Source organism: Acinonyx jubatus, chromosome A1 (assembly GCF_027475565.1).
Source record: "Acinonyx jubatus isolate Ajub_Pintada_27869175 chromosome A1, VMU_Ajub_asm_v1.0, whole genome shotgun sequence".
In the NCBI taxonomy this organism is placed as follows: domain Eukaryota; kingdom Metazoa; phylum Chordata; class Mammalia; order Carnivora; family Felidae; genus Acinonyx; species Acinonyx jubatus.
The window spans coordinates 206127837-206155764 of record NC_069380.1 but is presented as its reverse complement, the minus strand read 5'-3'; the positions used below and the strand labels follow the sequence as shown (position 1 = coordinate 206155764).

Here is a 27928-nt window from a genome sequence, read left to right as displayed (position 1 = left end):
AGCGATAGAAATGAGTTTTTATTCGTAAAAAGTTACAAAATGATATTGTACAAAAATAAAGTCTGTAGAGAACTTTGGTTGTATAACACAAACGATTGGGACAGATCAGAGAAGTTGGAACTTCCAAAGAAGTGCACTCCTTACTGGATCAGATGGTAATTGCAACGATATAGAAAAATCACAAACTTTACCCTTTTGTGGATTTGGAGTGATTTGCTTCAGTTAAAACTTGCTTGTGGTGTGTAGGTGATGCTGGGAACGAGTTGTCAACATCCACCATATCCTAGGGCGCCTGTGGGCAGGGGCTCTCCGTGGGAATCAGGGTTGCCGGGGGTGCGGATAACTGAGCCTGACATCTGGGGACACCAGCCACCCAATCTGCCAGGATTCTCTGAATCAGACAGATGATCCTGGGGCTGCGTCAAATCGTGCTTCATGAATGGCCAGATGGCCAGGTCTGTCACGATTTTTGAGCAGGCTGCTCTTCAGCAAAGTCTCCACTCTGGCCCTAGGAGGTCCTTTCCCTTTATTTCCAAGTCGTGCAAGGGGAGCAGAAAGGACAGAGAGGGACAGAATGAGGGAGAACCTGGGTTTTCAGGGGCTTGGGAGAAGGGGTATCTGGTAAATGCCGTCTCTTGGTTACTTTTTAAATTAACGTGATTATTTGAGGGAGGTCAGTAGGTCATTTGATTGCTAACTCTGTCCTACTTTGGGGCTAATAGCCACGCAGGTAGTGATAGATGATTTCCTTGATAAAAATCCCTTTTGCGAAACGTGCAACAAACTCGAATATAGGGCCCAGTGCATTGTGCATGGGTCAGCTGCCAGACAAACCCACCTCTGGGACTCGTGCAAGGTGCTGGTTCCCATCCAGCCCCCGCCTCTCCGAAGGCTTTCAGCACACAGGTAGTACATTTTGTGGGCACGAGACTCGGTGTGCGTATGTGGCTGGGCCAGACACGTGTTCCTCGTCCTGCCTTCTGAGCCACCTTCTTCTGACAGGGACAGCAACTGTTGCCCCACAAGGTCACAGCCAGGGGACTTTTGGGGCAACCAGGTCGATCCCATTTCTGGAAGTCCGGCACGCACTGGGTGTGAGCACGTTTCTCTAGAAGACGGTGGGTGGACGGAAGGATGGAGGAAGGGTCCCCACGAGTCAGGGCGGGACCCTGGTTACCCGACAGGATTTTTGTTTTACTTTTAGGTCAACACTGAATCCAGGACTACCTACTAAAAGGAATTTAACCTTTCATATATATGGTTATGCATATCACAGATAGATATATGTGGAAGGGAGTGAGAGCTTACATACAACAGAAAGGGGAACATGTGGCATATCTACTCAGTGACGGAGCAGTGAGGAAATAAAGCCAGTGCTGACGGTCTGTGCATGCTGCTCCCGGAAAGGGGGCCTGTCAGAAGCGCTCCTTCTGACACATGCCTTTTTTTCAAAAATAAAAACAGGGAAGATGCTGACATCGGGGAGATTAACGAGGGCTTTTCTTAAAAAGGTAAAGTAAGTGATTTTTGCCTAGTGAAAAACTTTTTAATACTTTGGAAAGCATGGACCCTTGTTCCCAATTTAAAATTTCCTTTGTCACCTTTCTTTGCATTTTGCGAGCACATATACTTTGGCACCTTCGAAAAGAAACTTTAATAAATAAGGGGGGAGAAAAAGAGAAACTCATTAGTGAACGGTAATAAATAACAATAACTTAAATCTCAATAAATATCTTCTCTATATTTCTGTATCTGAAACAGATGCATTGCATCGAGTAGCTTCTCTGGTCACTGGTGACCACGCATAAACGGAGCTGGGGTGTATGTAACATCTGTCTCTCTGTAAACCGACAGGCCCAGTGGGTGTCCCTGCCCCGGTGCAGCTGGGGGCCGTCCCCACTCTGCTCTCCTGCAAGAATGCTGCCGAAAACCACAACCGGCTTCCTGTTTCCAAGGACATAAAGGAAATACCTTCAGGTTTGTTTTTAGTCACGAGGACAGCCTTTTTGGTTCCTAGCCAACTTCTTCCCACCCCACACACCATGTTCAAAATCAATCACCGACCGTTCACAAAAACGCTGGCTGTAGTAAACCTCAGGCCTCAACTTTCAAATTCAAAGGCAACTATCTCTTGTGTCATTGCTGTTGTTGTTTCGCCTTCCTCCTTTCCTGGGGTATGTCTCCGCTGAGTGACAGAAAAAGAAACCTCTCTTGCTTTCAGCAGTAAAACGTCACGACAAGGAATGACACCAGGATTACCATTTCCCCGGGTGTCTCCAGACATGTGAAAATAAACCACAGGAGACACACTGGTTTGGCTTCAAGTGCATCCGCAACTGTGCCCATGACCAGTGACGGTGGGCTCTATCAGATGAAAGGAAACGCCCAACCAGGGACACCAGCCCTGAGCTTCTGGTGACGTCGGCTGCCGGCCAGGAGAATCTGGATGGATGTTTTCTCTCCCTTCCAGTTCTCTGTAGCTGGATCTCCCTCTACCAGGCTCCCCCAATGGCTGCCTTCCTCCTCCTCCTCCTCCTCCTCCTCCTCCTCTGCCTCCTTGGTCCTCATCTTCCGTTCTGGGCAAACATTTCCTGGGAACCTTGGTCCCTTTCTTTGCACTGTAGCAGGAATGCAATACACAGCGGTCTCTGGAGCCCGAGTCAGATACATCCACACCTTTTAGCGGAATGCTTTCTTAGAATATGGTAAACCAGGTTGTCATCTAAAAACGACAGGTCGTCGTCATAGGCGATGGGTCTGCAACATGCCTGCCCGACTTTGTCACTCACCAGCCTTCTGTTTTTGGATAAGTTTTTTAATATTTTGTCGTACATTGTCTCAGCTGCATCACAGGAGCCGCTGCAGTACCTAAAAATCAGTTCCTCCTTGGTTTCGTAGCCCAAACCCAGGTCGGTGACGTTTAAATGTATCGCAGTTAAGACACAACCCCGATTTCTGCCCCTCTGGCCTCGCCGACCTTTCCCTCTGGAATTCTCCGGGTTGGCGGCCGCCGCCTGCCGATTCCGCTCTCTTCTAGGCGGCAAGGCCATTTGTTTCTCGGGTGACCTTTTCAGTCTTCTGATGGTAGCTTGAATAAAATCCATGACGTCGTCAAACTGATCAGGATAATCCTCTGGCATATTTGCTGTTCAACAAGGAAACAGAAAAGGTCACGTGAGATGACAGGGATCCTTTCAAGCAGTCTGCTACATCAAAGTGCCTCCGACAGTCAGCCAGGATGGGACCCACAGCGGAGCCACCAGCCAGTCAGGCTCCGTAACCACTGTCTTCCCCCGACAACAGACGCTAGAACGCACCCACGTCTCCACAGAAGGAAGCGTATCCAGTTAAAAGGGGAGACTAGCGTGGTGGGTGACACATTTCCTTGCAGAAAGCAAATCCTTAGAAGCGCACCTTTCATTTGCATAACAGCTGCCGTGCTGAACGAGTCTGTATTGAGGTTGCTGTGAGCAGGCTGATCCTTGAAGGCCATTTTTCACGGCTGCTAATGGAAGCTAGAGGAGTGGCTCTCAGATGTGCGTGTGGATGAGAAGGTGCGGGATGCTCACTGAAATGCAGATTCCCGGCCCTGCCCTTGGTGGAAGGTGCGGGGAGGGGGCCAAAGAATCTCCATTTTTAGTGAATTCTGATGTAGGTGACCCGCAGACCGTACTTGGAGAAGCCCTGTCTTAGAGGGCGAGGATCGGGAAGGATCCTCCACCACTGCCACTCGCATCTGCAATACGGAGCACTCTTCCCCAGAGCCCCTCCCCGACTCGACACCTCTGGGCGGCTGAGTGGGACCAGACCCATCTTGATAGAACCAGTGAAAAGCTCATGGATCCAACTGTATGTTAAAACTTCCTTAAAAACTTCCTGGCAAACAACCTATTTTTCACTGACCGAGAGACTACCGCTTCCTTGGACCAGCATGACTTAAAAAAAAAAATACAGCAGGGGAGCCTGGGTGGCTCAGTCGGTTAAGCGTCCGACTTCGCCTCAGGTCATGATCTCACGGTTGGTGAGTTCAAGCCCCGCGCTGGACTCTGTGCTGACAGCTCAGAGCCTGGAGCCTGCTTCGGATTCTGTGTCTCCCTCTCTCTCTCTGCCCCTCCCCTGCTCACACTCTGTCTCTCTCTCAAAAATAAACATTAAAAAATTAAAAATATATAGTCATACTGTAAGAAGACATTTAAATGTATCAGCAATCAATGGGATGCTGTTTGTGGGAGAGGCGGCTTGACCCCGGGGTGGGGCCCAGCCTCTGCAGCCCCGGGATTCCCGCGGAGGACACAGGGCAAGAGATGTAGTCTTTACGGAGATCACACAGAGGAATGGGGAGGCGATGCTTCTCAGATGCCTGAGACCTCTGGGTAAGAGCGTGAATTCCCAATCCCTTAGTGTTTTCTGCTCTGTTGCAGCATTTGCTTTGGCTGAGCAAGTAAGAGAAGAGGAGCTATTTGAACAATTAAATACATTTCTTTTTTTTATTTCAAAAAATTTTTTTTTACATTTATTTATTTTTTAGAGACAGAGAGAGAGCACACGCAGGGGAGGGGCAGAGAGAGAGAAGGAGACACAGAATCCTAAGCAGGCTCCAGGCTCCGAGCTGACAGCACAGAGCCCGACGTGGGGCTCGAACTCACGAACCATGAGATCATGACCTGAGCCGAAGTCGGACGCTCAACCAACTGAGCCACCCAGGCGCCTCAATTAAATACATTTCTAAAAGAAGAAAGCTATTCAAACCCCTGGTTATTAGGTCCTAGACCTTTTATGCTCCCTCCATCCCAATTGTAGGTAATTGAGCATGTTTAGGGTTGTACGCGGCTTCGAAAAATACACCTCAAAATAGTTGTTCACAAGAGTGGACATGTTGTGCCAAGACCATGGTAAAGTAGAGAAGGGTTACGCTGTGCCTAACCCATGGCACACTGTTTTTTCATGCACTGATTGTTAAATATCAGGTATCCTATTGTGTGAACAAAATCCAGCTAAGGCAGCTTAACCATGTCTACTGATCATTTGGTCAACTGAGAGACCTATATTGATTGATACTGCTCTATCTAGGTTATATAGAATATATATATTATATTATAGGATGCATTGTAATGAAAAGAGTGGAGACTGTGTGGAATCCCCAGAACACCTCATTGTCTGATATCTAAAATTTGGCTGTGGATGTCTTTGCTGCATGGAAATCACGAAGCTGCTTCCTGGTCTGAGCCCCAACATCTCTGCCTGGATTCCCACCGCAGCCCCTGAACTCCTTCATGCCAGCCTTAGCCTTCAGTCTATTTTCCATTCAGCAGCCAGAGCAATAGTCCTAAAACCGTTAATGCAGGTCATGTCCCTCTCTGTTCCAAACCCTCCAACGGCTCCCCATTTCTCTTGGAGTAAAAACCAAAGTCCACGCTGGCCTAAGGCCCTACCTGACCTGGCCACCCCTTCTCCTCCAGCCTTTGTTACGTCTCGCCTCATCTTCTACTTCTCTTTTCCTTTCTGCCACTCCTCTAGCCTCCCTGGCCTCCTTACTGTTCCTCACATACAGCGTTTCTCAACTTTAGCCCCACAGACATTTTGGGCAGGATCATTCTTTGCTATGGGAGGCTGTCCTCCCATGTTGTAGGATATTGAGCCGTATTCCTGGCCTCTGCCCAGGAGGTGCCAGTGGTATCCCCCCACCCTCCTCTAGACATTGCTTAATGTCCCTGGGGGCAAAATCATCGTGAGTTGAGAGCCACAGATCAGACACACAGGCTAATTCCCGCATCCCCTTCACATCTCTGCCCAAATGTCATCACTACCAAGTCCTACCCTGACTTCCCTGTTTAAAATGCAATCTGTCCCCAAACCCGAATTCAGACCCTCCTCCCTTGCTTCCCCGCCCCCAACTATACAATCTTCCAACACATTGTAGGACTTACTTCTTATGTTTTTTTATTCATTGTCTGTCTCCTCTGATAGAAAGTCAACTCCAGGAGGCAGGGACCTTTGCTTGGCTTGCTCACCAATGAATCCCAAGTGCTTAAAATAGGTCTGCCCCCTGGAGGCCCTCCGTACTTTTTGAATGAATTAGGGCACTTGAAAAAGCACAGAAGAAGGAGTCCTTAATTTTTCAAGGGGACACTTGGGCTTCAGTTGAGAACAACACCATTATGAAATAACAGGCTCCAAAGTAAACAGGAAGCCGCGATGATGCCCTGAGTGGCACCATCATTTTCCACCTGAGAGGTAAACATCCAGCTGCAAGCTGACTTTCCTTTCCAGCTTCCTGAAGCACTCAAGTGCTGTCTCTCAATATCCACCTCATTCTGAGCCTGGGAAACGGCTCGTGCTCCGTGGGACAGACACCTTCCCAGGGGTCTGGCATGGAAGGGTACTCTGAGTTTGTCATTTCCTCTGAACCACTTTCTAGCTGACTTCCTTAGGAAGTTTTCTCTTCTCCTTAAAACACAAAAACCTTGAAACCACTCTGGTTTAAAGAAACCAGAGTTTCTTATTTTGAAAAAGGAGCTGCTGACACTGTTTGCGATTTTTTTTCAAGAAGAAGCTTTGAAGAGGAAATTAGGTTTAGTTGTGCTCAGTTTCAAAAAAACATGCTTGTACAGGAATCCGAACTTCTAAAATTGATATATTAGGGGTGATTAATCAAAGTACAAAAAAAGTCTTCATGTTCCCCCCAAAGACTCTTTGTTTTACAAAAGGACCCACATGAGGGTCCCCCTTCCCAACCCTGCGCTCCATTCAAGAATTCCTGAATGGATCAGTAACTTAAGAACCTGGGGACACAGAAAGTTAAAATCGCTTAGGAATCAACTGAAGGTTAATCAGAAATGAGGGCGAAACATTACTAAAATTTTAACCTAAACTCATGGGAAAACATTTGAGTTGCAAAAGTTCAACTTATACTGGTTTAGAGACTTATTAATTTATGTAACAATAAATTACATAATTTTATACCACTGGAGTTATATATAATAACAATTTGAATCAGTATATATAATGTTCTTATTTATTGCCTGATACTTTCAAAGTTCCCCCAAAACCTTTTCCTTCCTTTTTACGACATCTTGACTGCATCGCTTTGTCCACTGGTTTTGCCCGCCAGATAAAATGCAGAACACCCTAGTTAAATTTGAATTTCAGGTTAATAGCAGATAAATTTTTAGTATAAGCAGTCCTAAATAATGTTTGCGACATACTTATACTTTGTGATGAGAACATTTAGTCCCTTGATTTGATATTCCACCTGGCTTTTTCAGGGTGATGAGTGTAGCAGCGTGAATGTACCAATCACCCATGCTTTTGGACGAGGTGGTGAACAGATCATTGATCCTGAATTAAAAGGCTTCCAGGAACCTGGAAAGCAGTCAGTAAATGTTCAATGTTACACCAAAGGGTATAGCTAATAAGAATTTCTCATTTGATGGGAAAATCTCCCTCATACCTTATTGTTAATGTGGAAATATTTATGGAAGCCCCAGGTTCAGGGTGGAGGCGATTCTTATTGAGTCGAAGGGTCCTTATTTTCCCCTTCTCTTTTTCCCTTCTTTTCCTTCTTGAAAAATAGAGCACAAAATAAATATTCATCTTGCAAGTCTTACATGGATATGAATTTTAGAAACCAGAAAAAGCCAGAGAACAACTAGGCCTGTCTCTTCCAACTAAATTACTAACTCCAGGCGTGTTGATGCTGAGTTCACTTATAGAGAGGTGCCTTAATTTATCAACACTAGGCATTTTGGGGGCATAAGGAGCCATACGCCTCACCGTGCCTGTCCTTAGAAATTCTGCAGAGCCTCGAACGCAGCCCCGGCAGACCCACAGCTGCCTGTATCTTCCAAGAATTCATGTCACTGAGGGGAAACAGAGGGGCTGGGATTTGGATTAGTTCCCTAGATTAAAACTTAATAGCATATCAGTTCCTCCTTCCTCCTATAAAGGGCTTGGCAGAACGTCTGCTACACAAATAGCCTTCATTAGTATTAACTTTGATAATAAAGTATTTGCAAACCACAAAAGAGGAGCATCATTTAAAAAAGAAAAAACTAGGTCAAACACTTGCTCATTTCCCAGACACAGTTGGAGGATGTATCTGGGAAAAACACGTCCATCTAAAAGCTAACGTTTTTAAAAAATCAAGATGTTCAAATGCATTTAAGTGATCCTGCAGCATGCAACCACATATTCTGGCATTATTCTCTTTAAAATACTTTAACTTTGATGTGTCCTTTGTATAAACAGTGTTATTTAAACAAATGAGACCCTGTACTGGGGCATAATTCTGGGAATAAACCATTCAGAGTGAGATTTTGCCTCCCTCGATTATGGGGAAAATATAGTAAAGTCACCTCAGGAACAAAGGACTGGGATGTTGCCTGTTTTGTAAAGGCAGTTGAGTTTTTATAGAAACAACGGTAAGGCCTCAGAGTAGTCCTTGTAATAGGCTACCTAAAAAGTACATAATTCAAAACATTATCTGAGTTGAGTAGGCATTGAATAGACAAAGCAGTCTCCTAAACGTTAGATTTCTCTTAAAAACACTACAGGTTATTAACTATATTTTAATCAAAGAGGTCATTTTATATTCCTATCAAGTTGTGTCCTCAGCCCAGGGGCCTAAGGCAGCCTTCACTCAGCCTGTCTTGAACCCATGGGCCCCAAAGGAAGGCAGCACAAAGTTATCTATGAAGCAGTGAGGAGATAATGCCTCACCCGGAGTAGGAATGGGCTCTGAGAATGGAGGGAAGGTCTCTGAGGCTCTGAGGGTTCCAGAAAAAAGGGGGATGGCTCCTAGAACCCACAGTACCTCCTCTTAGAGGAGCTGTCTTCCGGGCCAAGTAAGCCTCAGGGATGCAGAGGCCCAGCAAGAAGGCCCAACTATTTCTTGCTCTGGGGAGGACCAGCTTCTGTACATAACTGTAAAGCACCCAGCTTCTATGGACTAGAAGGGCAAGGGTTAATACACTGAGGTCCACAGAAGTGAGCTGCCGCTTCAGCCAAGGCCACACAGGTGGGGGGGCGCATCTGGAACCAGTGCCCAAATGGCTTTGCTCCAGGTGGTGCCCCGTTCCGGTATGAGGGCATGGAAGGCCAAGCCTGGGGCTGCTGAGTGCTGGGCAGTCTGTCCTCCCATGCAGAGCCTCTCCTGAAAGGCTGTCCACAGATGGGACACAAGGGGAAAAACCCCTGCAGGTGGGAATATTTAATCTGATATTCTTTACCCACCTGTGCACCTGGTAAAGTACAAACTGCTCCGCAGTTTCATATGTATATGAAAAACAGAAGTTCCATCTATCTGCACACATATATACATACATATCTGTGTGTATGTACATGCGCACATGTGTGTTTACATGAAAAGAATCAGCCTGGTTGATTAACTTCTCAAGAAAATTCCCAACTAATGTCATTCTTTAGAATACATTTTTTTACTTTTCTTTAAAAAATTTTTAAAAAAATATTTATTCATTTTTGAGAGAGAGAGGAAGAGAGATTGAGTGCAAGCAGAGAAGGGGCAGAGAGACAGAGAGGGGAGACAGAGGATCCAAGCAGGCTCTGCACTGTCAGCACAGAGCACGATGTGGGGCTCGAACTCATGAACTGTGAGATTATGACCTGAGCCAAAGTCGGACGCTTAACCAACTAAGTCACCCAGGCATCCCTGTTTTTACTTTTCAATAAGATACAAACATGATTTTCGTCACTAACACTGAAATGTTGTAAGAACCACATGGTGGAGTCTTAGCTTTAAAATTCCTCACATTACAAAATTTCATCATTCTATATTTAAAATAACTTCCTTGATGCACTTAAAAATATTACCAATATAAAGGTAGGAAGGATGCTTACTTTCACACAATGTTAACTTTAAGGCCAACAACATCCCTGCAAGGCTAAAGTAGAGATTGCATATTATCTAACCTTACAGATCAGGAAACTGAAGCTTAGAGAAGATTAAAAAAAAACCAAAAAACAAAAAACCCACATTCCTCGTAAATGTGAACTCAGTTGGTTTAGTTTTTAAAGCTCAACCTGTTCTAGGGTCCCAGGCCACCTATTTGTTTTTAAGTAAAAATTCTACTACATGCAGCTTTTCAAGTCTTGAGGCATGTGGTAATTTACTCTGGAGCAAGTGCAAAATTATGCTGATTTCACCTGTACACATTTACCAAATTCAGAACAAGAAGTGAGATACCGACTTTTGTTGGAAAATCCAGTACGAACTGAGTTACATGAAGGAGATTCTAAAGTTAGGCTGCCCTGAGCCACAGGATACAGTAAACTGTCTCTGAAAACGGAAAAGCCATGCCTTTCAGGGGCATCTCCCATGCCCTGGTTCTTGCATATCACTCTAAGGCAGATCTGGCAATTTCCCAGTTAAAACCGGAAAACCAGCAGCCAAGGGTGGTGGCATGGCAGCTTCAGACAGAGAGGCCCCATCTCCGGAAACTTCTCAAACTCACTCTGGCACCAAATGATGAGGCTCTCGCTGTAGAGCCTGGAATTACAGTCGGGGGTCAGTCCCTGACCTTGGACTCGTGACCCTGGAGTAGTTGTTTAGCCCTTCTGAGGTTAATGAGACCTTCTCTGTCCACTTTCTCCCCAAGTGCTAAAACCCTAACATGCAGGCAGTCTAGGTCTTGGTGGGGAATTCATTTTCGGTCAACCCTGTTAGGGAGAGGCCCGCCTCTGGCTGATGCCTCAGGACAATTCTGCTCAGGGCCCCACAAAACCCCGAGGGAGGTATTTTATAAGACCAGCGCTCTGACTCCTGAGCTGTGGGGCCTTCTCCTTCCATGGGAGGTATTTTAGGTTCTAGCGTTCTCAACCTTTTCGGTTTACCTCTTGCCTAAAGAGGTGAACTGTCTCCTCTCGTGGGAGGCATCCTTACACCTCAGTATGTATCTGTAAAGGTAGGGATGGAGCCGAGGACTTCTGAGGGGACACAGTACACCAGTATGCTGTCATCCTTCTGTCCCCATCAGCTGATAGTCAAACGCTACACTTGCCATTTTCTTAAAATCTCATTTTTATCCATTTCTGTTTTCGCTGCTTCAAGCACGTTTGGGTCATACCCGGCTGATGATTCCAAGGCTAGAATCGCCCACGGTAACTGCTACCAAATGCATCATGGATCCAGCTTGTCTTGGAAGCTGTTGCCTGTTGTTCTTATTTGCCCCTCAGTGACCTCTGAAATGTGTGGTGTTAGTCCACGAGAATGTTCCAGTTCTCTGGAGAGTTCTACAGCATTTTGTCATCTGCTATTTATAAGCGTTGATTTTATTCACTTATTTGAATTAATTAAAAATAAAAAGTCTACAGGTCACTAAGCCCCAGAATGCTGACGACTGTCCTTGCTTTTCTATACCGGGCAGAGTATTCACCCATTGTGAGACGGGCTGTCCTAGCTATTGGGTACTCTTGGGTTACCTTCAAGAGGAGTCTATGGCAGCTCTTTCCCAAAGAATAATCAGCGGTTGTGGCAATTTACTAAGTCACTGTGACCACTGCCTGAGCTACCAGTGCATTCTCTCCGTGACCCGTGGTTTGTTGACAAGAAGGCATGACATGGGTTTATTTGAAAAGTATTTGCGTTATAAAAACACCAGTGTTTTGTTGTTTAAAAAAGCATTTCTGGATCCTCTCAAGGCAGAAGAAAAAGACCAACTAGAATGCAAACCATTTCAGAGACTAGGAAAAGGAGCCTCGGGTACACTTTTAAAAGCCACTTCGCTTTTCAAAATGCCATTTTATTCACTGTCTCCACCTACTCTGACCAGCATTGCACACGAGTATTAGTTATACTATCTTGAATTTTTATCTTACAACTTAACTAAGAAAACTTGTCATGAGTGTAATGGAAATTATTCCATGAATACAAATAGCCAAAAAACCTCACTCAGGAGGAGACGGACAGTATATCATTTTGCTATCCAGATTCTGATTGCCCTGTTCTGATTTCCACCTATGTGGTCCATGCTTTTATTACAGTTATGTTAATAATTTTACAGTAATACAGCATGGTTCCCCTGGGGTGAAAATGTCCATTCTCCTGCTTTTAAGTCACAAACACACCCCATAGGGCGTCCATTTGTTAACTAATCCATGAACGCCTGGTGTGAGCTAAAAGCACTCCATAGTCAGCAGTAAACGCCCCATGCTAACAAGCACACACCATGAGCTCGGCTATTGCCTTTATAAAAAATTTATGGGAAGGGTGAGAAAGTGACCCAATAAAATCAAGTGCGCAAAAAGTCAATTGAAAACATAATCCCTTATGGTGTTATCAGAGGCAGGGTGGTTTTTGAGGGGAAACTCGAAAGGAACCTGGAAGCAAAGGACCCTTGGCTTCTTTCTTCCCACAAAGCCCTGCCTGAAGCCAGACGCAGCAGAATGTTCCAGGGTTCTGCATCCTACTTCCCTCAGCCCTCCCCAGGGGCTGTGGGTAAGAGGAATATGCTGAGGGTCTGAGGGACTTGGGCACCAAGAGGAGGGACAAAGAGAAGATGAAAGGAAAATAAAGGGGGTGAAAGAAAAGTGTTCTCAATCATCTGGGCCAGTTCCATAGATTCCTGTAGTCAGATATGAGGAGAGACTTTCTACCCCCTGTGAATGAATTTACTGGCATCTCAAAGACTCCTCATGAAATCAGCTATACCTATCATTCAACAATGATTAGCATTTACAAAATCCCAACACCTGACTTTTCTCTTCCTGACATAGCCAGAGGGGTCAGATAGGAGTGTCTTGGGCTGGCAGGAGGGGACCTGGGGGGTGTGGTCACAAGAGTGAGTTCCGGACTTGGGCTGCCCTTGGTCCAGAGTCTGGCTGAGTTGCTTAACCCTGCGGAGTCCCAATTTCCCCTTAAAATGGAGATAGTCCCATCTTTACCACAATGGAACAGAGTTTTCTGCTCAGTGCCTGAAAGCATTTAACCAATGGGGTCTTAAGTCCATATGGTTGCCCGTGACAATTCTTCAGGGACACCTACACGGGGGCAGCAGTGTGAAGATCAACTCTGCCTGTCTGCACAAAGCCAGATTAGCCCGAAGGAGGTGCAGACACTGTCCCTTGTTAGTCTGGTCTAGTGTGTTCCCCAGAGCAGAGGGCCTGGAACCCCAGCAGAGCGGTCTGAGGTCTGGGTGCGGAAGGAGCAGGTGCTGTTTGTGCTGCTGCTTCTGTGCTCCCCAGAAATGCCCGAAAACTAACCACACAAACACCCACCGAGTTCACAGCCCATGAATGGTATTTTTGTGTCCACTATGGGTATGGGTCCGTGTTTTCACACTGAGCAGGCAGGTGTCCTGCTGAGGGCACACGAAAACTTTCTACAGGTTAAAGGAATCAGTTTCCAAGGTGCTGCATCCTGAAATCAGCCTACGAACGCTCCTGTGGCGGGTTCTCTTTTCCCACGTCCCCTCCTGCGATCAGCCTTCCACCTCAGTGAGAGAGGTGCACTTCCTGCCCATCTCACTCATTTCACTGGGAAGCCCCGTCCAGGGGATGAAAGCTGCAGGTGCCATGTGAGGACAGTTCAGGCACGCGTGGCTCTTTGGGGCACACTGGGATCGGGTGGCTCCCGACATGAGGACACACCATCACAAACTTAGTCCCAGGACGTTTACCCGGATCTCATAACGTGGAAACAATCACAGAAATCCACACTGAAGGGCAGTCTGCAAAATAGCAGGCAAGACATCAGATCTTTTCAAAACTGTCAATGTCATGGTAAAAAAAAAAAAAAAAAAAAAAGCTTCAGAGCTATTCTAATGGAGAATAAAGAAATATGATAATCAAATGCAATTTGTGATCCTTGATTAAGGAGAACAAACTATAAAGGACATTATTGTCACAACTGGGGAAATCTGAATATGGGTTATCTATTGGATAGCAGTATTATTAAACTTCCTGAGACTGACAACTGAACTGTGGTTATATAAGGTCAAGTCCTCGTGCTTAGAAGGTACATGCCGAATATTTGATGTTATGTTTGCAACTAATTCTCAAGGAAAAAAAAATTTTCTCAAAAAAAAAAAAAAAAAGCAAAATGCTAAGAGGTCAGTCTTGGTAAAGGATACATGGGTGTTAATTGTATTGTGAACTATGTACTATGAAGTCCCATACAAATAAACCAAGATATTCTGAAGTGGGTGGTTCCATATTTCCTTCTGGCCAGGCACTCACAGCAAGGCTCTGGGCTTTATCTGTCTGTCCATCCACCCATCTGTCTATTCATCACCTAATTAGGATCCAGAAGTGTAATGGTTGTCAGGGATATACATTAACATGTGTCTTTAAACTGAAAATGAAGTCATATCTTTTCTGACCCAAAAGTCAATTAATCTGAGCTGTAGTTTGATGGTTTTCCACGCACTGAATCAACTAAATTTGCAGCTCCAAGATTTCGCCAATCCCCTGGAAATTATATCTCGTACAACTATTAAGCTTGTGATTAAAAAATTATAGATATCATCTCAGAACTGCACAATAGTTTTTCAACATTCTTTCTGCAGGTTTGCAAACAAAAAAGTTTGAATACTTTTAAAACCATGCCTTTCCAGGGGCACCTGCGTGGCTCAGTCGGTTAAACATCCAATTCTTGATTTCAGCTCAGGTCATGATCTCGAAGTTGGGGAGTTCGAGCCCCACGTCGGGCTCCACGCTGACAGGGTGGAGACTGCCTGGGATTCTCTGCCTCTCTTTCTCTTTCTTAAGATAAATACATAAACATTAAAAAAAAAAACAAAACACCGTTCTACATCCATTACCTTATTAAGGTCATGCCAAAGTGGGTTTTGTCTCTACTGAGCTAACTGGTCAATTCCCAGTGGTGACCCAAGCTCCGCCTGTGCAGATCCATTTATTCCCGCTGTGGCGATCACTCTGGTGCTTGTGCAGTCACCTGTGGCTTCCCATGTGAATGTCCCCTTTCCCTGGGCAAAATGGGAGTGATCTGAGAATGAGTGCCTCCCAGAAGGCCTCCCAAATGCTGCCAGCCTATCAAACATTCGAGCAGACCTCACTTTGTCCCAAAATGTTCAGGAGCCTGCTCTCACTGCAACAAACATCAGTGATATAGAAGTACGTACAGAAATTCACGTATCCCTCCTTAAAAGCTTCTGGTCTGGATTTCAAAGTAGCTATTAATAATATGAGCCTAGGCCAGCTGCTACCCAAATGGAAATTAAAAAAAAAAAAAAGGCTTAAAGATAAAGATAATTTAATATTCCCTGCTTCTATTAGCTTGCTCTTTTGATTTTCTTGAAAAATCTGTGTTTCAGGGTTAGTGAATGTATTTTTAGCAAGCCAGTGTTTGTGTTTTCTCAGTCTACTAATACGGGAACACAGTCTGTGTTAAGCCAAGAAATACTGGCTTTGAGATCAGAAGTCTGAGGTCTAAATTTTGGTGTCATCACTTACTAGATTTGTGACCTTGAGCAGGTCTCTGGGTCTCATTTCTTATTCTGTAAATGGGGATACAAGTATCTCCTCCTTTCCAGTAGAGCTCAAACTTCCTTAATTTTAGCATAAGATATAAAACTTACTCATTAAAAACGGAGTTGACCATGTGGATAACTAAGAAGCACTATGGCACTAGCTTTATTATTCAGCTTGTAGTTGTAGTTATTCACTTACTGGAGGATTAGTAAACTGTGTCTATGCCTAGAAACTTTTTACAAATGAAGGCACGATACTGCAAAATGAAAACTACACCTATGCCACCGACTCCACTCGTGAGCGGCCTGTGTACCTGAGTCACTTCTGCAGCAAGAAGTTCAGCACAATCCCACTCCCAGCCACCTGCCTACTTGAGAGGCTCCAGGGGTGCCCTGCTGCCATCAAAAACAGAGAACCCCTGGGGCGCCTGGATGGCTCAGCCGGTGACGCGTAAGATTCTTGGTTTAGGCTTAGGTCGGGGATCTCGTGGTTTGTGGGTCTGAGGCCCACATCAGGCTCCACGCTGTCACCGTCAGCGTGAAGCCTGCTTGGGATTCTCTCTCTCTCCCTCTCTCTGTGTCCCTCCCCCACTTGTATTGTCTCCCTCCCCCCCCAAATAAATAAATAAACTTAAAAAAAAAAAGCAAACCCCTTCTTCTCCAGGATTTTACAGCATCTCATAATCTGGGTATCACCTACGGAGATATCCTAAATTTCACACCACTTCCTGCCACCTGTTCGCAGCACTTGGCGACTGGTCTGGCCTCCTCCTTGTATTCACCACCTGCCCCTTCCCCATATCATAGTCATAAATTTGCCTATGCTTCTCCCGAGTCTGGAATGTGCCTTTTTCCCTTTCCCTTCCCTTCCTAATACCCATCTTTCAAGTATGAGCTCAAATCCTCACTCTTCCCTGAATCCTTTCCTGCTATGATCTCTAAATCCCAGTGACCTCATTGCTAGGAATTCTTACCATGACCTCAGCTAATGTAAAGCCCTTGGTAGACATATCTATCTGTCTGACTGATAATCCCCCCACCCACCCATCTGCCTATCCATTGTGTGTAACTAGATCATGAGCTTTTTAAATTTGCAATTTTGTCTTTTTGAAGCCACACAACACCTAGCACATTAAAGATATTTAAGACTTGCTTCCTGATTGAGCTCAAGTGATTGATTAAATAAGTGTTTTAATTGAATGAAGGTGCTATGGACCATTAAGGGCTAAATAAATAAAGATGAAAGGGATGTTAGGGGGAGAAAAGCCCTTTTATTTTTATATCAGTGAAAGCAGAATCTTTTAAGCATAATTCTTAGGCTGTTGGGTCAGCTGAAGGTCCTAAGATTGGCCAACCCAAATTAAGCCTGAAATAGGTTTCACTAAATGCCGACAGTTTGATATAGGTCTCCAGACTGGGGCCAGAGTGAGATACTGGTCTCAGATCTCAAGTGAGGAATCCGTGCTTCCTAAAAGGGTCTGACATGCAATTTATTGATTTCAGGAGCCTCATCCCAAGGGGCGGGGCCCCTTTCCAGCTTGGGAAGTTAATTTATTATAGTACAGCTCATTCATACAGCCAGTAAAGCAAGAAAAAGCAATAGGTAGATGCTTATTTATTCCAAATTCTATATCCCATAACATTAGATTTGAAACTTAACATTTAACCAGCTTCTAGAAGCTTCCTTTGCTGGATAACAATGGGCTGAACATTTACTAAATTTCACTGAAAGTTTTTTGCTGGGTTTCTGAACCAAATTAAAAGAAGCATTTTTAAATTAAATATCCAACAGGGATCACTTAAAACAGAAATACTCAATATAGGTAGCCTCCAAACCACAGTCCCTCCCCCTCGGCCCCCATCATTTACACAAGGGTCTGTCTGCCTTCTTGCAGTGGGGGAAGAGGGTCACCCTAACATGCCCACGGGAAGCTGGTGGGAAAAATTTCACAGAAACTACATGGGCTCAGAAAATGAGGAAGAGAAGGAGGTGTGAAGTCCAGGAGGAGCCAGGGAGCCTGACCCGGGGTGAGGGGGGGGGCGGGGGGGGAATGCGGTGGTAGAATTCCAGGCAAGGCCACCCTGACTAGTGCTGACCAAATGATGACTTCAGGGCCCAAAAGAGCCTTCCTGTAAGGCTTGCATTTCTTTCACTGTCCTTACTATGTTGTGCTACTTGAAATTCCACCATTTAGAGCAATGTCTTGGCAGAGGCTGAAAAGGAAGGGGGAGGCCAGAAAAAGGCTTTCACTGGGCTGTTGGAAGGAGGAAGATGGCGACTAACAACGGCAATACTTATGGGGCATGGGTTTTACAGCGCATTATCTTGTTTAACCCTCATCGCAGCCCCTGAGACGGTTTTAATACTGTCCCTGTTTTCCAGATGAGGAAACTGAGGTTTAAGAGAAAAGCAATAGCTGGTTATGTGCCCTGGCTGGGATCCAAACCCTAGTCTGATCTGACTGTGTGAAGTGCAACTCTTGCCTGTTGAAATTCCCTGATTTCTTGCTCTGTGCCCTCTTTCTGCAGATTATGGGACCAACACCCCAGGAAGAGGCTCTAGCCTAATAATATTGTGAATTATATTTTAGCTATATTATGGTTTACACCTAGATTTGTGTGGTCCAGCCCAGGCTTGATTTATAAGATTGTTTTCATAGAAAATTTTGTCACTTGCTACCAAACTGGTGGAATATAATCCCATCATATTACCATAAATTGTGCACTACCTATAATTATAATTTAACAAATGCTCAGTGTTTCTTCTACTTGGCTTCTAGGCACACAAAAAGTCCACTGTCCTAGCCCAAGGCAGTTCATGTTTAGTTTTGGTTTACAATACTGCTTAAGCGTACCACACTATACATCTACTAGGATAGTATGTGCCGTGAAGGCAGAGACTTTTGTCTATTATATGTACCAGGGATTTCCTAGCACCTAGGACAGTGCCTGGCACCTGTAGGCAGACATTATTTGTTAACAAATAAATGTTTTTAGATCACAAATTTTATTTTATTTTTTATTTTTTTAATGTTTATTTTATTTTTGAGAGAGACAGAGAGAGAGAGAGAGGGAGAGAGAGATACAGCATGAGCAGGGAGGAGCAGAGAGAGAGAGAGAGAGAGAGAGAATCTGAAGCAGGCTCTAGGCTCTGAGCTGTCAGCACAGAGCCCGACATGGTGCTCAAACCCAGGAACTGCGAGATCATGACCTGAGCCGAAGTCAGATGCTCAAGCAACTGAGCCACCCAGGCGCCCCTAGGTTGCAAATTTTAAAATCACATGCACTTTCTGCTTTTGCTTGTGAAACACAGAGCTGTCATATACAGCCGAGATCCAGCATACATGACGATTAACGAACCTTTAATAAATGCAGACAACCTTGTGCAACAGGGTTTGAGTCACTAGTTGAAGACCTTCCTCCCTAGGTAGCAAAACCAAAAGCTCTGCATCTCAGTGGTTTGGGGAAACTGGTCCCAGTGTCTGCAGACTGCCACCCACCGTGGCGGAACTCTGGCACTTTGGACACGCTGCTTTACCCTGAGGACCACAAGGGGTTAACTTTCAGCCCTACAATGCTGACATCTGCTAATTTCACCTTCTTTTTCACCTCCTAGGTTCCTGCTCTAATCACCCTTTGAAGAAGATACTGACAGAAAACAAAAGAAAAAGATAGCTAAAGGGAAAAGTCTTGGATGCCCCAAAGGGAAAACCACAAGTCATTGAGTTTAGACAAGTTCGTAGTTGCTACAGGAGGTAGCCACAGCCCTTTTACTTGATAGCCAACCTATAGGCAAGCAAGTGAGCCAGCTATGCATTCTATTTGGTGGTTCACCTTGTGATGATGCAGAAACAGAATTCTGGCCATTTCGTTTACATTGGGAGCAGAACACATACAACCTCAGGAGTGAGTGCATGCAGTCCAGCCCCCTTTGAACAGAGTGGCTGTTAAGGTGGCCCGAAAGAGCCTTTGCTCAATCACTGAGCCACAAGCATTTGAAAACAAGACGGGCGATTTTCGAATGAAATGAGTGACTTAATGTTTTCTACATAAGCCTTAACCAGTTGCACGGTGTAGAGTGCAAGATATACATGTCAGCACTGTGACAGGGGCATGCTGACTCTGGTTGAGTGTTCGAAGTCTGCACATTGTCATTATTCTGCCTTCCCTGCACTGACAGCTTGCTACCGAATTGAACATACCTGGAAAGAAGTCAACTTGGCTTACAATGCAGCTCAGTTTCTCTTTGGAATGTTTCCGTTTCAAATGTCCTCTAGGATCTACTGGGTCTTGCCATAGATAAAACAGAATCGGGTGTGTTCTGCTGGTTCAAATGTAAACACAGTAGTAGGAATCTTGTCCAGTGATGACTCAGCATCAGTTTTGGAAATTTGCACACCCCACCCTGCCCTAATCAGTGGGATTATGCTACCTTGTTTGCTTTGTTACCGGTTCTATCTTACATGGGGCACAGGTTTTCTTAGAGTATTATCAAATCATAGGGATTCAACCCTGACTGCACAATAGAGTTACCTGGGGGACATCTAAATCTCCAAATGCCCAAGCTACACCCCAAACCAACTAAATCAGAATCTCTCGGGGTGAGGTCCGGCATCAGTATGCCATTAAAGATCCCCAGGGGATTCCAGTGAGGTGGGGGGGGGGGTGTCTCTCCTCCTGAGCCCTTACCCAGAGGACAGTTAGGGCAGGAACATGAAGGCTAAGGGGACAAAATCTCATAGCCATTGGCGTTTGGGAGTGGAAAGGCCTCCCTTTATGGCATGGTTGTAAACTTCACTGAGGTCTAAAGTAAGTAAGTAACTTGTTCAAAGTCAGAATTAGTTGAAAGCAGAGCCAGCATTGAATAAGCTGAGGTAGACATGATACTAATATGCTAATTAAATTTCCATGAATTAATCAGCTTCATAATCAGGCCCAGTCATATTTCTCCTGAACATCCTGGCTAGAGAACTATTATCTAACACTGTTCCTGTTCCTCTGGCCTAGGCTGTTTGAGTGAACGAAAAGCCGCTTACTCAGCTCTCATGGGTACTATTCTGAAGACAATGGCACTAAGGGGCATTTTAAATTTAAGTTTCTGTTGGAGAAACATTTATATACTACTACTACTACTAAACATTTATATTCTACTCAAGTAGAAATTCATGGTTGAAACTGAAGCCTTTAAAAATAGGTTTATATACAGGCGCCTGAGTGGTTCGGTTGGTTAATTATCTGACTCTTGGTTTCAGCTCAGGTCATGGTCTCACAGTTGGTGGGACTGAGACCGGAGTGGGGCTCTGGGCTGACAATGCAGAGCCTGCTTCGGATTTTCTCTCCCTCTCTCTGCCTCTCCCTCACTTGTGCTCTCTCTCTTTCAAAAATAAATAAATTTTAGGAAAAAAAATAGGTTTATACAACTAACTGACAGAAACTCTTGGAACAATTACTTTAATTTCAAGGGATCAACGGATGTTCTTTTCCTAACCCCAAGTCACTCCTGAAGTCTTAATTTGCCTTAAAAAATGCACTTTTCCCCCTTTTCTTGGGACTTCTGGAAGAAGATGCTTTTATTGTTGTAATTAAGTATAAAATGAGCACATCACGTTTCCTGCACTGTTTTTAGCTCAAGGCCACTAGGTTTGGGGGACTCTTTAGCATACAACTGACTTGCCCCGGGGCTGCTTCCGTTGTGCACTTGACTTCAGTTTAAGTACAAAATAGCTAGAGGGAGTAGCCAGGGTGACATCCAGGCTACAGCTCACCATTGCTTTATATCGGGGTTGTGTCAAATTTTCTACTGCTACCTCTGTTACCTACATATTTCCCCAATAACCTCTAACTTTTAATGTATGCACATACCTTGCTTTAAGCAACAGATAAACTTCTGAAGAGCAGAGGGTAAATTATATCGAATCACAGTTGACATGCCCTAATAGAGTGCCATCTAAAACATTTTTGCGGGGGAAATCACAGTTATTTATTTATCTATCTATGTAGTCTTTTCTTAAGAGTTAATATTGTCGCGTGTGCAGTGAACTACAGTTTTCCCCCTAGTCCTAGCTAGCACTCTTCACCGTTCAGTCTTTCTAGAACCGGAACTTTTCTGAACAGATTTGACACTACCCAGATGCTTGCTCTGGAAATCGAGGCCCTTCTGTGTTTTCTCTGACTCTGGCTTGGCTTTGGAAAAACCTCAGCCTCTTCCCTTGCAAGGGCAGTTTAGGATGGAAATGCAATTGTTTTCAGAATTCGGCACAGCCAGGCACACCCAAACAGATAAAGGGCTTTGGAAGAAAGGAAAAAAAAAAGGGGGGGGGGGGAGTGTGTCTACAGGATGGGGACGCTTAGAAAAGGGGAAGGCTGTGTTGGTTTCCTATGGTGGTGGTAGTGGTAGCGAAAATAGCTGTTCATCGCAACGCTAAACGGACAGCATAAACATTTGATACCCCCTGTGCTGGACGAACCAGCACGCGTCATATAACGACCAGGCGTCGGGGCCTTTGGGCGGCAACCGGCAACCACACCCTGGGAGGGGTCTTCCGCGCGGGCGTGGGAGGCCGTACAGCAGTCCCTGCCAGCTTGGGGTGCGTGCGGGCGGCGGGTGGGGGTGCGTGGGGGACCGCCGGCGGCCCCCCCGCGGGGAGGGAACGGTTCTTACAGTCACTGCTCAGCGCGAAGGGCGCGCGGCGGCGGCCGAGGGAGCGGTCTTCGGCGGGCGCCTCGGGAGGCCTCTTACCGGCGGGCAGCGGGAAGGCGGACGCGGTGTGGAGCAGCACCAGGCAGACAGCCACGACATCCCATAACTTCATCTTAGAGTCCCGTCCGGCGGCGGCACCTGCACGGGCGGGGAAGAGGACCGGCGAGTGCGCGTTAGGCCGGGACGCCCGGGACGCGGCATCCCGGCGGGTCCTGGTGCCCCCCTTCAAACTCGTCACGGCCCTCCTCCCGGACGGCTGCAGCCCAGCGGTTCCTTGGGCATCCCGCGCCCTCCTTCCAAGTCCCGTCTGCGTCCCAGGCGCGGCTGGCTCTCCACATCCAATCTATCTACAACTGCCCTTCTCTTCTGCTACTGGATCCGGGGGTCAGATTTCCCAGCGGGGCCGCTGCCCCTGCTCGTACCAACTCGACGACAGCACGATACCTGGCCAACACGACGAAACCAGTACTGGCATCCCCACCTCCCCATTCCCTGGGAACGACGAGGCATCGACCACCCTGCATCCTCAGCCCCAGTTAGAGACCTCCCGACCTTCCCGGCAGCTCCCGTAGGTCCAGGGAACCAGCCTTCCACCCAAGCAATCGGCCAGCTTTTCATTTTAGGAATAAAATCAAGGTCCCTCTGCCCGGGGTCCTGATCCTGCTGACAGGGGCAGGCCTGGTGGCCCCACTCACTCCACCCCAGCGCTTCATTACTCACACTTATTTATGGAAGTATTTTGTTGCTGGACAAGAAGTTAGTAAGGACTTGGAGAATTTTGGCCTGAACGGGAATACCTGCGTTATGTTATTTCCCAAAGCATCAACTCAGTTTAAATTATTACTTCCACTTTTTAAGTTATGAACATTAACCAACGTATGAAAGACCTAGAGGAGCATAAAGTAAGCGCTCAATAAATGCCCCAGCATTGCTGTTAGGTTGCATTTGTCTTGAGAATTTTAATCCTTCGTGGTATACCCTAACACGCTCTATTTTATTTTTGCAGTTTTGCGAGATTCTGGCCCCAAATCCCTTCACCTCCCAGAGGAGTCTCGAGATCCTCGTGCCCCTGCCACGGTCACTCCGAGACAATTGTACGCCGCCTCTGACGCTGCGGAGGCGCACGGGCACCCGAAGGCCTAGACCACGAAACGGTGCGGAGTTGGGGCTCAGTTTTCAGGGACCGGGGTTGCGTTTGGCCTCCCAGGCCTCAACAGCCCTAGAAAGGTGGACTGCACAATCGCAGTTGGGGGCGGGCGAGAAAAAGGCACTGTCAACTCGGGGCTTGCCCCACCCAATCAGGAGGTGGAGAGGACCCAGGCACCTCGGGGTATGATGTTACCCAGTGTCTTCCCAATGCCAGGGTTCCAGTTTCCAAGGGAATTCTCAAGTGGGAACTGCGAGATTCATGCAACTGATTATCCCCTCTCCTCCAAATACGATTCTAAGGAAAATCTCCTTGAACTTTTCCCATGGGAGAGAGCAAGACGGTTTCCAGGTAAAAGCAGAAACTTCGGCCTGACATCTTTCTATACGTTCCCAGGCTTACCCGCCTCCCTTCCAGCAGCCCTACCCCCATCTCCACCCAGAACTCCCGCCCAGATTCCCTTGCAGGCCACCCGGGGAAGCGTTTAATTCGGTCTCCACCTCCCACCGCTGCGGAGACGAATGCATTTTCCATCCCTCGGGAGTCTGTTCGCTAAGCAACTGTGGGGCTCGGGGCGTTTGTAGAGGCTGGGAACTCCAGGCAACCTGTAGCTCCGGCATCTCATGCCGCACTGGCTGGTTTACAAACCCGGGGGGAAAGGTCTGGGTTCTGGCGCAGCGGCCCAGGCAACACTGCACCCACGCCGTGCAAAATGAGCGCACAGAGAGGAATGGGGGGACGCGAGGCTTCCCGCCCCCTCGCCCCGGTGCCAGCTCCAGAATGCGTGCGAAATGGCTGGCGGCCCTGAGGAGCAGGGAGCCGCGGGGTTAATGCGCCATTCCAAATCGAGGTGCCCGCCAGCAGGAAGCGACAGAGGCACCAGATTTCCCTTCCGCATTAAGAGGGTTTTTCCTTTTTTTCCTGCTTGGCCGACGGAGAGCTTTTTAAATTGGACGTGGAGATCCTCAATTATAAGTGTGGAGAAGTTGGCAAAAGAGGAAACAGTGGAAAAGTCCCCGCTTGGCCAGAGGAAGCTCCCGGCTCCCATTCCCGCCCGCGGCCGGGTGCGGCGCAGGCCCGGAAAGCGCTCCCACCTCCCCCGCGACAGGGAGGCGCATTCTTCCCTCGGAGCATCGCCGGGGTCGGCTCTACTCGGGGCGGCTCTTTAGTTCCCGGTATCTGCTGGGCGAAGGAAGAGGCGGGGGGTTGGGGCCTCAGCACACACAGCGATCTACTGGGACGCTTTTCTCAGAGCCCATCTGGGCCCCCCAACTCACCCCTCCTCCCCCCCCGCCCCTTCCCTGTTGGTCCCCTAATCGCTTTCTCAAAGCACAGCTGCAAGACGTGTTTCCGCCTGCAACCAGCCGTCTTTGCTATGCGCGCGAATTGCTTAACGCGCTGCCTGCCACGTGCGGTAACCACGCTTTCCTCCCGAAGTCGGCTCCACCAGGTGCCCCCGCACCCATTTTTGTACCCCAAAGGACGCCTCCCCTCTGCGCCCCGGACCATCGCCGCCCGCAGGGACAGGGCGCGTCGCGGGCGCCCGCACCAGTGGTCCCCAGGCCCGCGGCGGAAAGGGCGCCCTGGAGAGCCGCAGTGCCGGCAAAAGCCGCGGCTCACGGTGGGGCGCTTCTGGGTTCCCAGCACCAGGGGGCACCAGAAACCGTCCGAGTCCGACGCGAAAGAGGCTGCGTCGTCTTTTTAAGTATAAAACCGGTGAACAAGCACCTCCCTACCTCATTCCCCCTAATACCAAATTACTCCCGAAAATTCCGGATGTGTTCACCAGTGTGCCTGCTCTTCAGGCTCCGACCCTTCATCCTCTCCCCAGTTTTCCCCTTCCCACCTCACCTGAGCTGGTGTCTCAGTAACCTTTTAGAATTCCCCCTCCCCCAATTCCCCGCAGCCTCGTGATAGCTTCCCCGGGGGCGAGTGCCTCCGCCGCCCGTGCCCCCGCGCCTTCCTCTGTCTGGCAGGCTGGGAGGTTTGTTTGGGCATTGCCTTCAAGATCCAGGGCTCCGGGAGAGAAAAGGGAGGCGGGGTGGTGGGGGGCGTGCTGTAACTCCGAGTTTTCTTTTTGGGGTAGGGACACAAGTTGCTGAAAGATGTATTGCTTTTCGTAAGTGTGCCTCGTGTCCTAGCCTGACGGAGAACTTATTTCCCCCTAACTGTTGGGCCCAAGACCAGGGGAAAGAAAAAGGAGGGACGTTTTCTGCGTGCAGTCTGGGGAGAGGTCTCTCTGTAAGGGGCCCGAGGCCATATTCCGGGGGGGAGGGGGGACGGCCGAAACCCTTTCGACAATGGGCTGGGACGCTGCGGGCTCCCTGGGCATCTGACACTTGTTGAAAAGGCGACCCTGTCCCAAACCCCGCCAAACCGAAGGTGTGGCTAAACAGGGCGCTAGAGTTGGTCCGGGCCGGGCGGAAACCCAGCGGCTCCTACTTTGAGGTGGAGGAAGGAAGAGGTGCGTGCGTGAAGTTAAGCTGCATTTCTTCCTCGGAATACTTTAAATGTACATTCAAAGTACTGTGGAGTACGCTCGAGCACACCGGCGGCAGGGGCCGGAAGAGTTGTGTTTGTCCCCACCAATGAGCAAAAATGTTGGGAGCAATGGGTTGGGCAGCACCCCCCTCCCCACCCGGGCGCGCGCGTCGGCTCTGCAGGCGGGTTTGCCACAGCCCAAACCAGGGAGGCGCCAGGAGGCTGGGGGTTCCGGTAAAAGGCCACACCACTCCCCGATGAGGGTTCGTTTTCACCGGGTGGGTCTGGTAAACCAAGCCACGGCGCAATCAGCCCAGAGGTGCAAGGTAATGGTGGAGGGTGTTATTGGGGAGGTGGCACAGTACAGGAAAAAAAGGTCACTAAAATAACTTCGATGGCCTGGCGGAGACATTGAAGAATTTCAAGAAACTGATGGAGGCAGAGACTCAAGTCCTGGACTGTCCAGGCAGCCCCTCTCCTAACCTCGACGGGCATGGTTAGTTGGGGTTGCGGGGATTATCAAAGTGCAAGCAATCGGGTTCAGAAAAGGGTGAGGAATGTAGCTTTGCAAGACAGCACCCTGGAAGAGGCTAGCCCGCTATTTTTATGTTCTCAGCACCTTTGCAGCAGTCCCTTCCACGGTGTGCGCCTTCCCTCGGAACAGACCCAAATAAGCTCAATAGTAAGTTATACTCCAGACTATGGTATCTCTGCAGCTGCACGTCCAGAGAGGACACTTTCTGGTCGCGGTGGGTTCAAAGATAACCCCAAACCCGCACCGTCCTGGGACTTGACAGAAGAGCGCCCCACCGAGTCGGGGAAGGAAACTGACCCTCTCGGGCATTCCGGGGGTCCACAGGCATCGGGCACCAGCGCTCTTTCCCCACGTGGAAAGGCAACGGCATCTCTGCAAAGCCAGCCCCTCTCCCGTTCAACTTCTCTCTCTCCTCTATCCTTCCGGCGCCTCGGTTCCATATAGTCTTTCCTCTTTCCAATGTTACCGCCTGCTCTGGGGTCCGGCCGCGCCCCCTCTGTCTTCCGCGCCCTGCAGGCCGCCGCGCCCTCCGGCGACTCAGGCGCCACCCGCCCCTTGCACCTCCGGCCCGCTCCCCCACTCACCTCGGATCCGGTCTCCGCAGACCCCCAGTTGGACATTAACTCCAGGAGCCCCGAGTCCCAGCCAGGAGCCCCATCCGGGCCAAGGGCAGGAGCGCAGAGCCCCGCCCAACAGGTCAGGGGCACGAGTTCGAAATCCTGGGGCAGCGAGGGCGCGCTGGAGGCGGCAGCCAAGGCTCCCGCCGCCGCCGCCGCCTCGAGAAGGGCGAGGGATGCCGACAGCTCCTCCGCCGATGCCCTGCACCCCCAGAAACCGAGGTCCGAGCAGCCGCCGCTGCCTTGGGTGGGGGGGGTGACACGGCTGCGCGCGCCGCGCTCTTGGCCGGGGCTGCGCGGGCCCGGGGCGCGGCGGGCGGCTCAGCGGCGGCGGCAGCGCTCTGCGCCTTCTCGGGGCGCAGCGCTTGGTAGCACGAGATGGGCCGGGCTGATGCTGCCGCCGGAGCTGAGGTCTGGCCTGGAAATCCGAACGAGACACCACGTCAACCGGCGCGGGGAGTCCCGTGAAGACATGAGGGCGCCAGGAGCGCAGGCTGGTCCTTGAGAACCCCGGGCCGGGGGGCCGGGTGGGGGAGGGGAGGCGCGGGGCCCCGGGAGGGGAGGGGTGGGGAGGCGGTTGTGAGGGAGCGAAAGGAGAGCAGCGAGGCGGCGCCCGAGCTCCCGAGGAGAGGGCTCGGGGTGCGAGTGGGTGACGCGAGGCGCTCCTCCCCGGGGTGCAGGGAGAGCGCGCTCAGCGCGTGGAGACGCTGCCGGGCTCGCGTCTCCTCCTTGCCGGGTAGATCCGGAGGAATGCGGAGCTCGGAGCAGTCCAACCGAAGGGGGCAATCTGAACTTGACCGCGGCGCCCGCGCCGGGCTATGCCCCCGCGCCCCGCGCTGTGAGGGAGAGCGCTCCGTCGGGTGGAGGGCTACACTGGGCTTTCCTGGAGCCTGTCGAAGGCTTTCCTTTCTTCCCGGGGATCTAGCCCTCTCGCTTTTCTGCGAGGCAGAAGGCAGCGGGGATGAGAGGAGCTGCTTGCTGGAGTCCTCCTAGCACTACGAAGGA

General features: G+C 48.5%; 1 protein-coding gene across 2 annotated transcripts; it reads right to left on the bottom strand.

The window, feature by feature from the left end:
* On the bottom strand, positions 1-27604 carry GDNF (glial cell derived neurotrophic factor). Of its 2 annotated transcripts, none has more exons than XM_027075573.2 (3): positions 26891-27604; positions 22105-22281; positions 1-3145 (listed from the first exon to the last, which is right to left on the bottom strand). In XM_027075573.2, the coding sequence occupies exons 2-3, from the start codon at positions 22253-22255 to the stop codon at positions 2661-2663; spliced, it is 636 nt and encodes a 211-aa protein (XP_026931374.1). In that variant the 5' UTR covers positions 22256-22281; positions 26891-27604; the 3' UTR covers positions 1-2660. The 2 variants fall into 2 exon arrangements, with proteins under 2 accessions (XP_026931374.1, XP_026931384.1); XM_027075583.2 differs by having other exon boundaries at positions 22183-22281.
* Positions 27605-27928: the final 324 nt, after the last annotated feature.

Bases quoted from the DNA above. Each gene is read 5' to 3' on its own strand.
- GDNF (XM_027075573.2), bottom strand. From the start codon at position 22,255: ATGAAGTTATGGGATGTCGTGGCTGTCTGCCTGGTGCTGCTCCACACC. The intron at 3,146-22,104 runs GTAAGAACCGTT...CTTGTTGAACAG, and splicing joins CTTCGCGCTGAGCAGTGACT to CAAATATGCCAGAGGATTAT.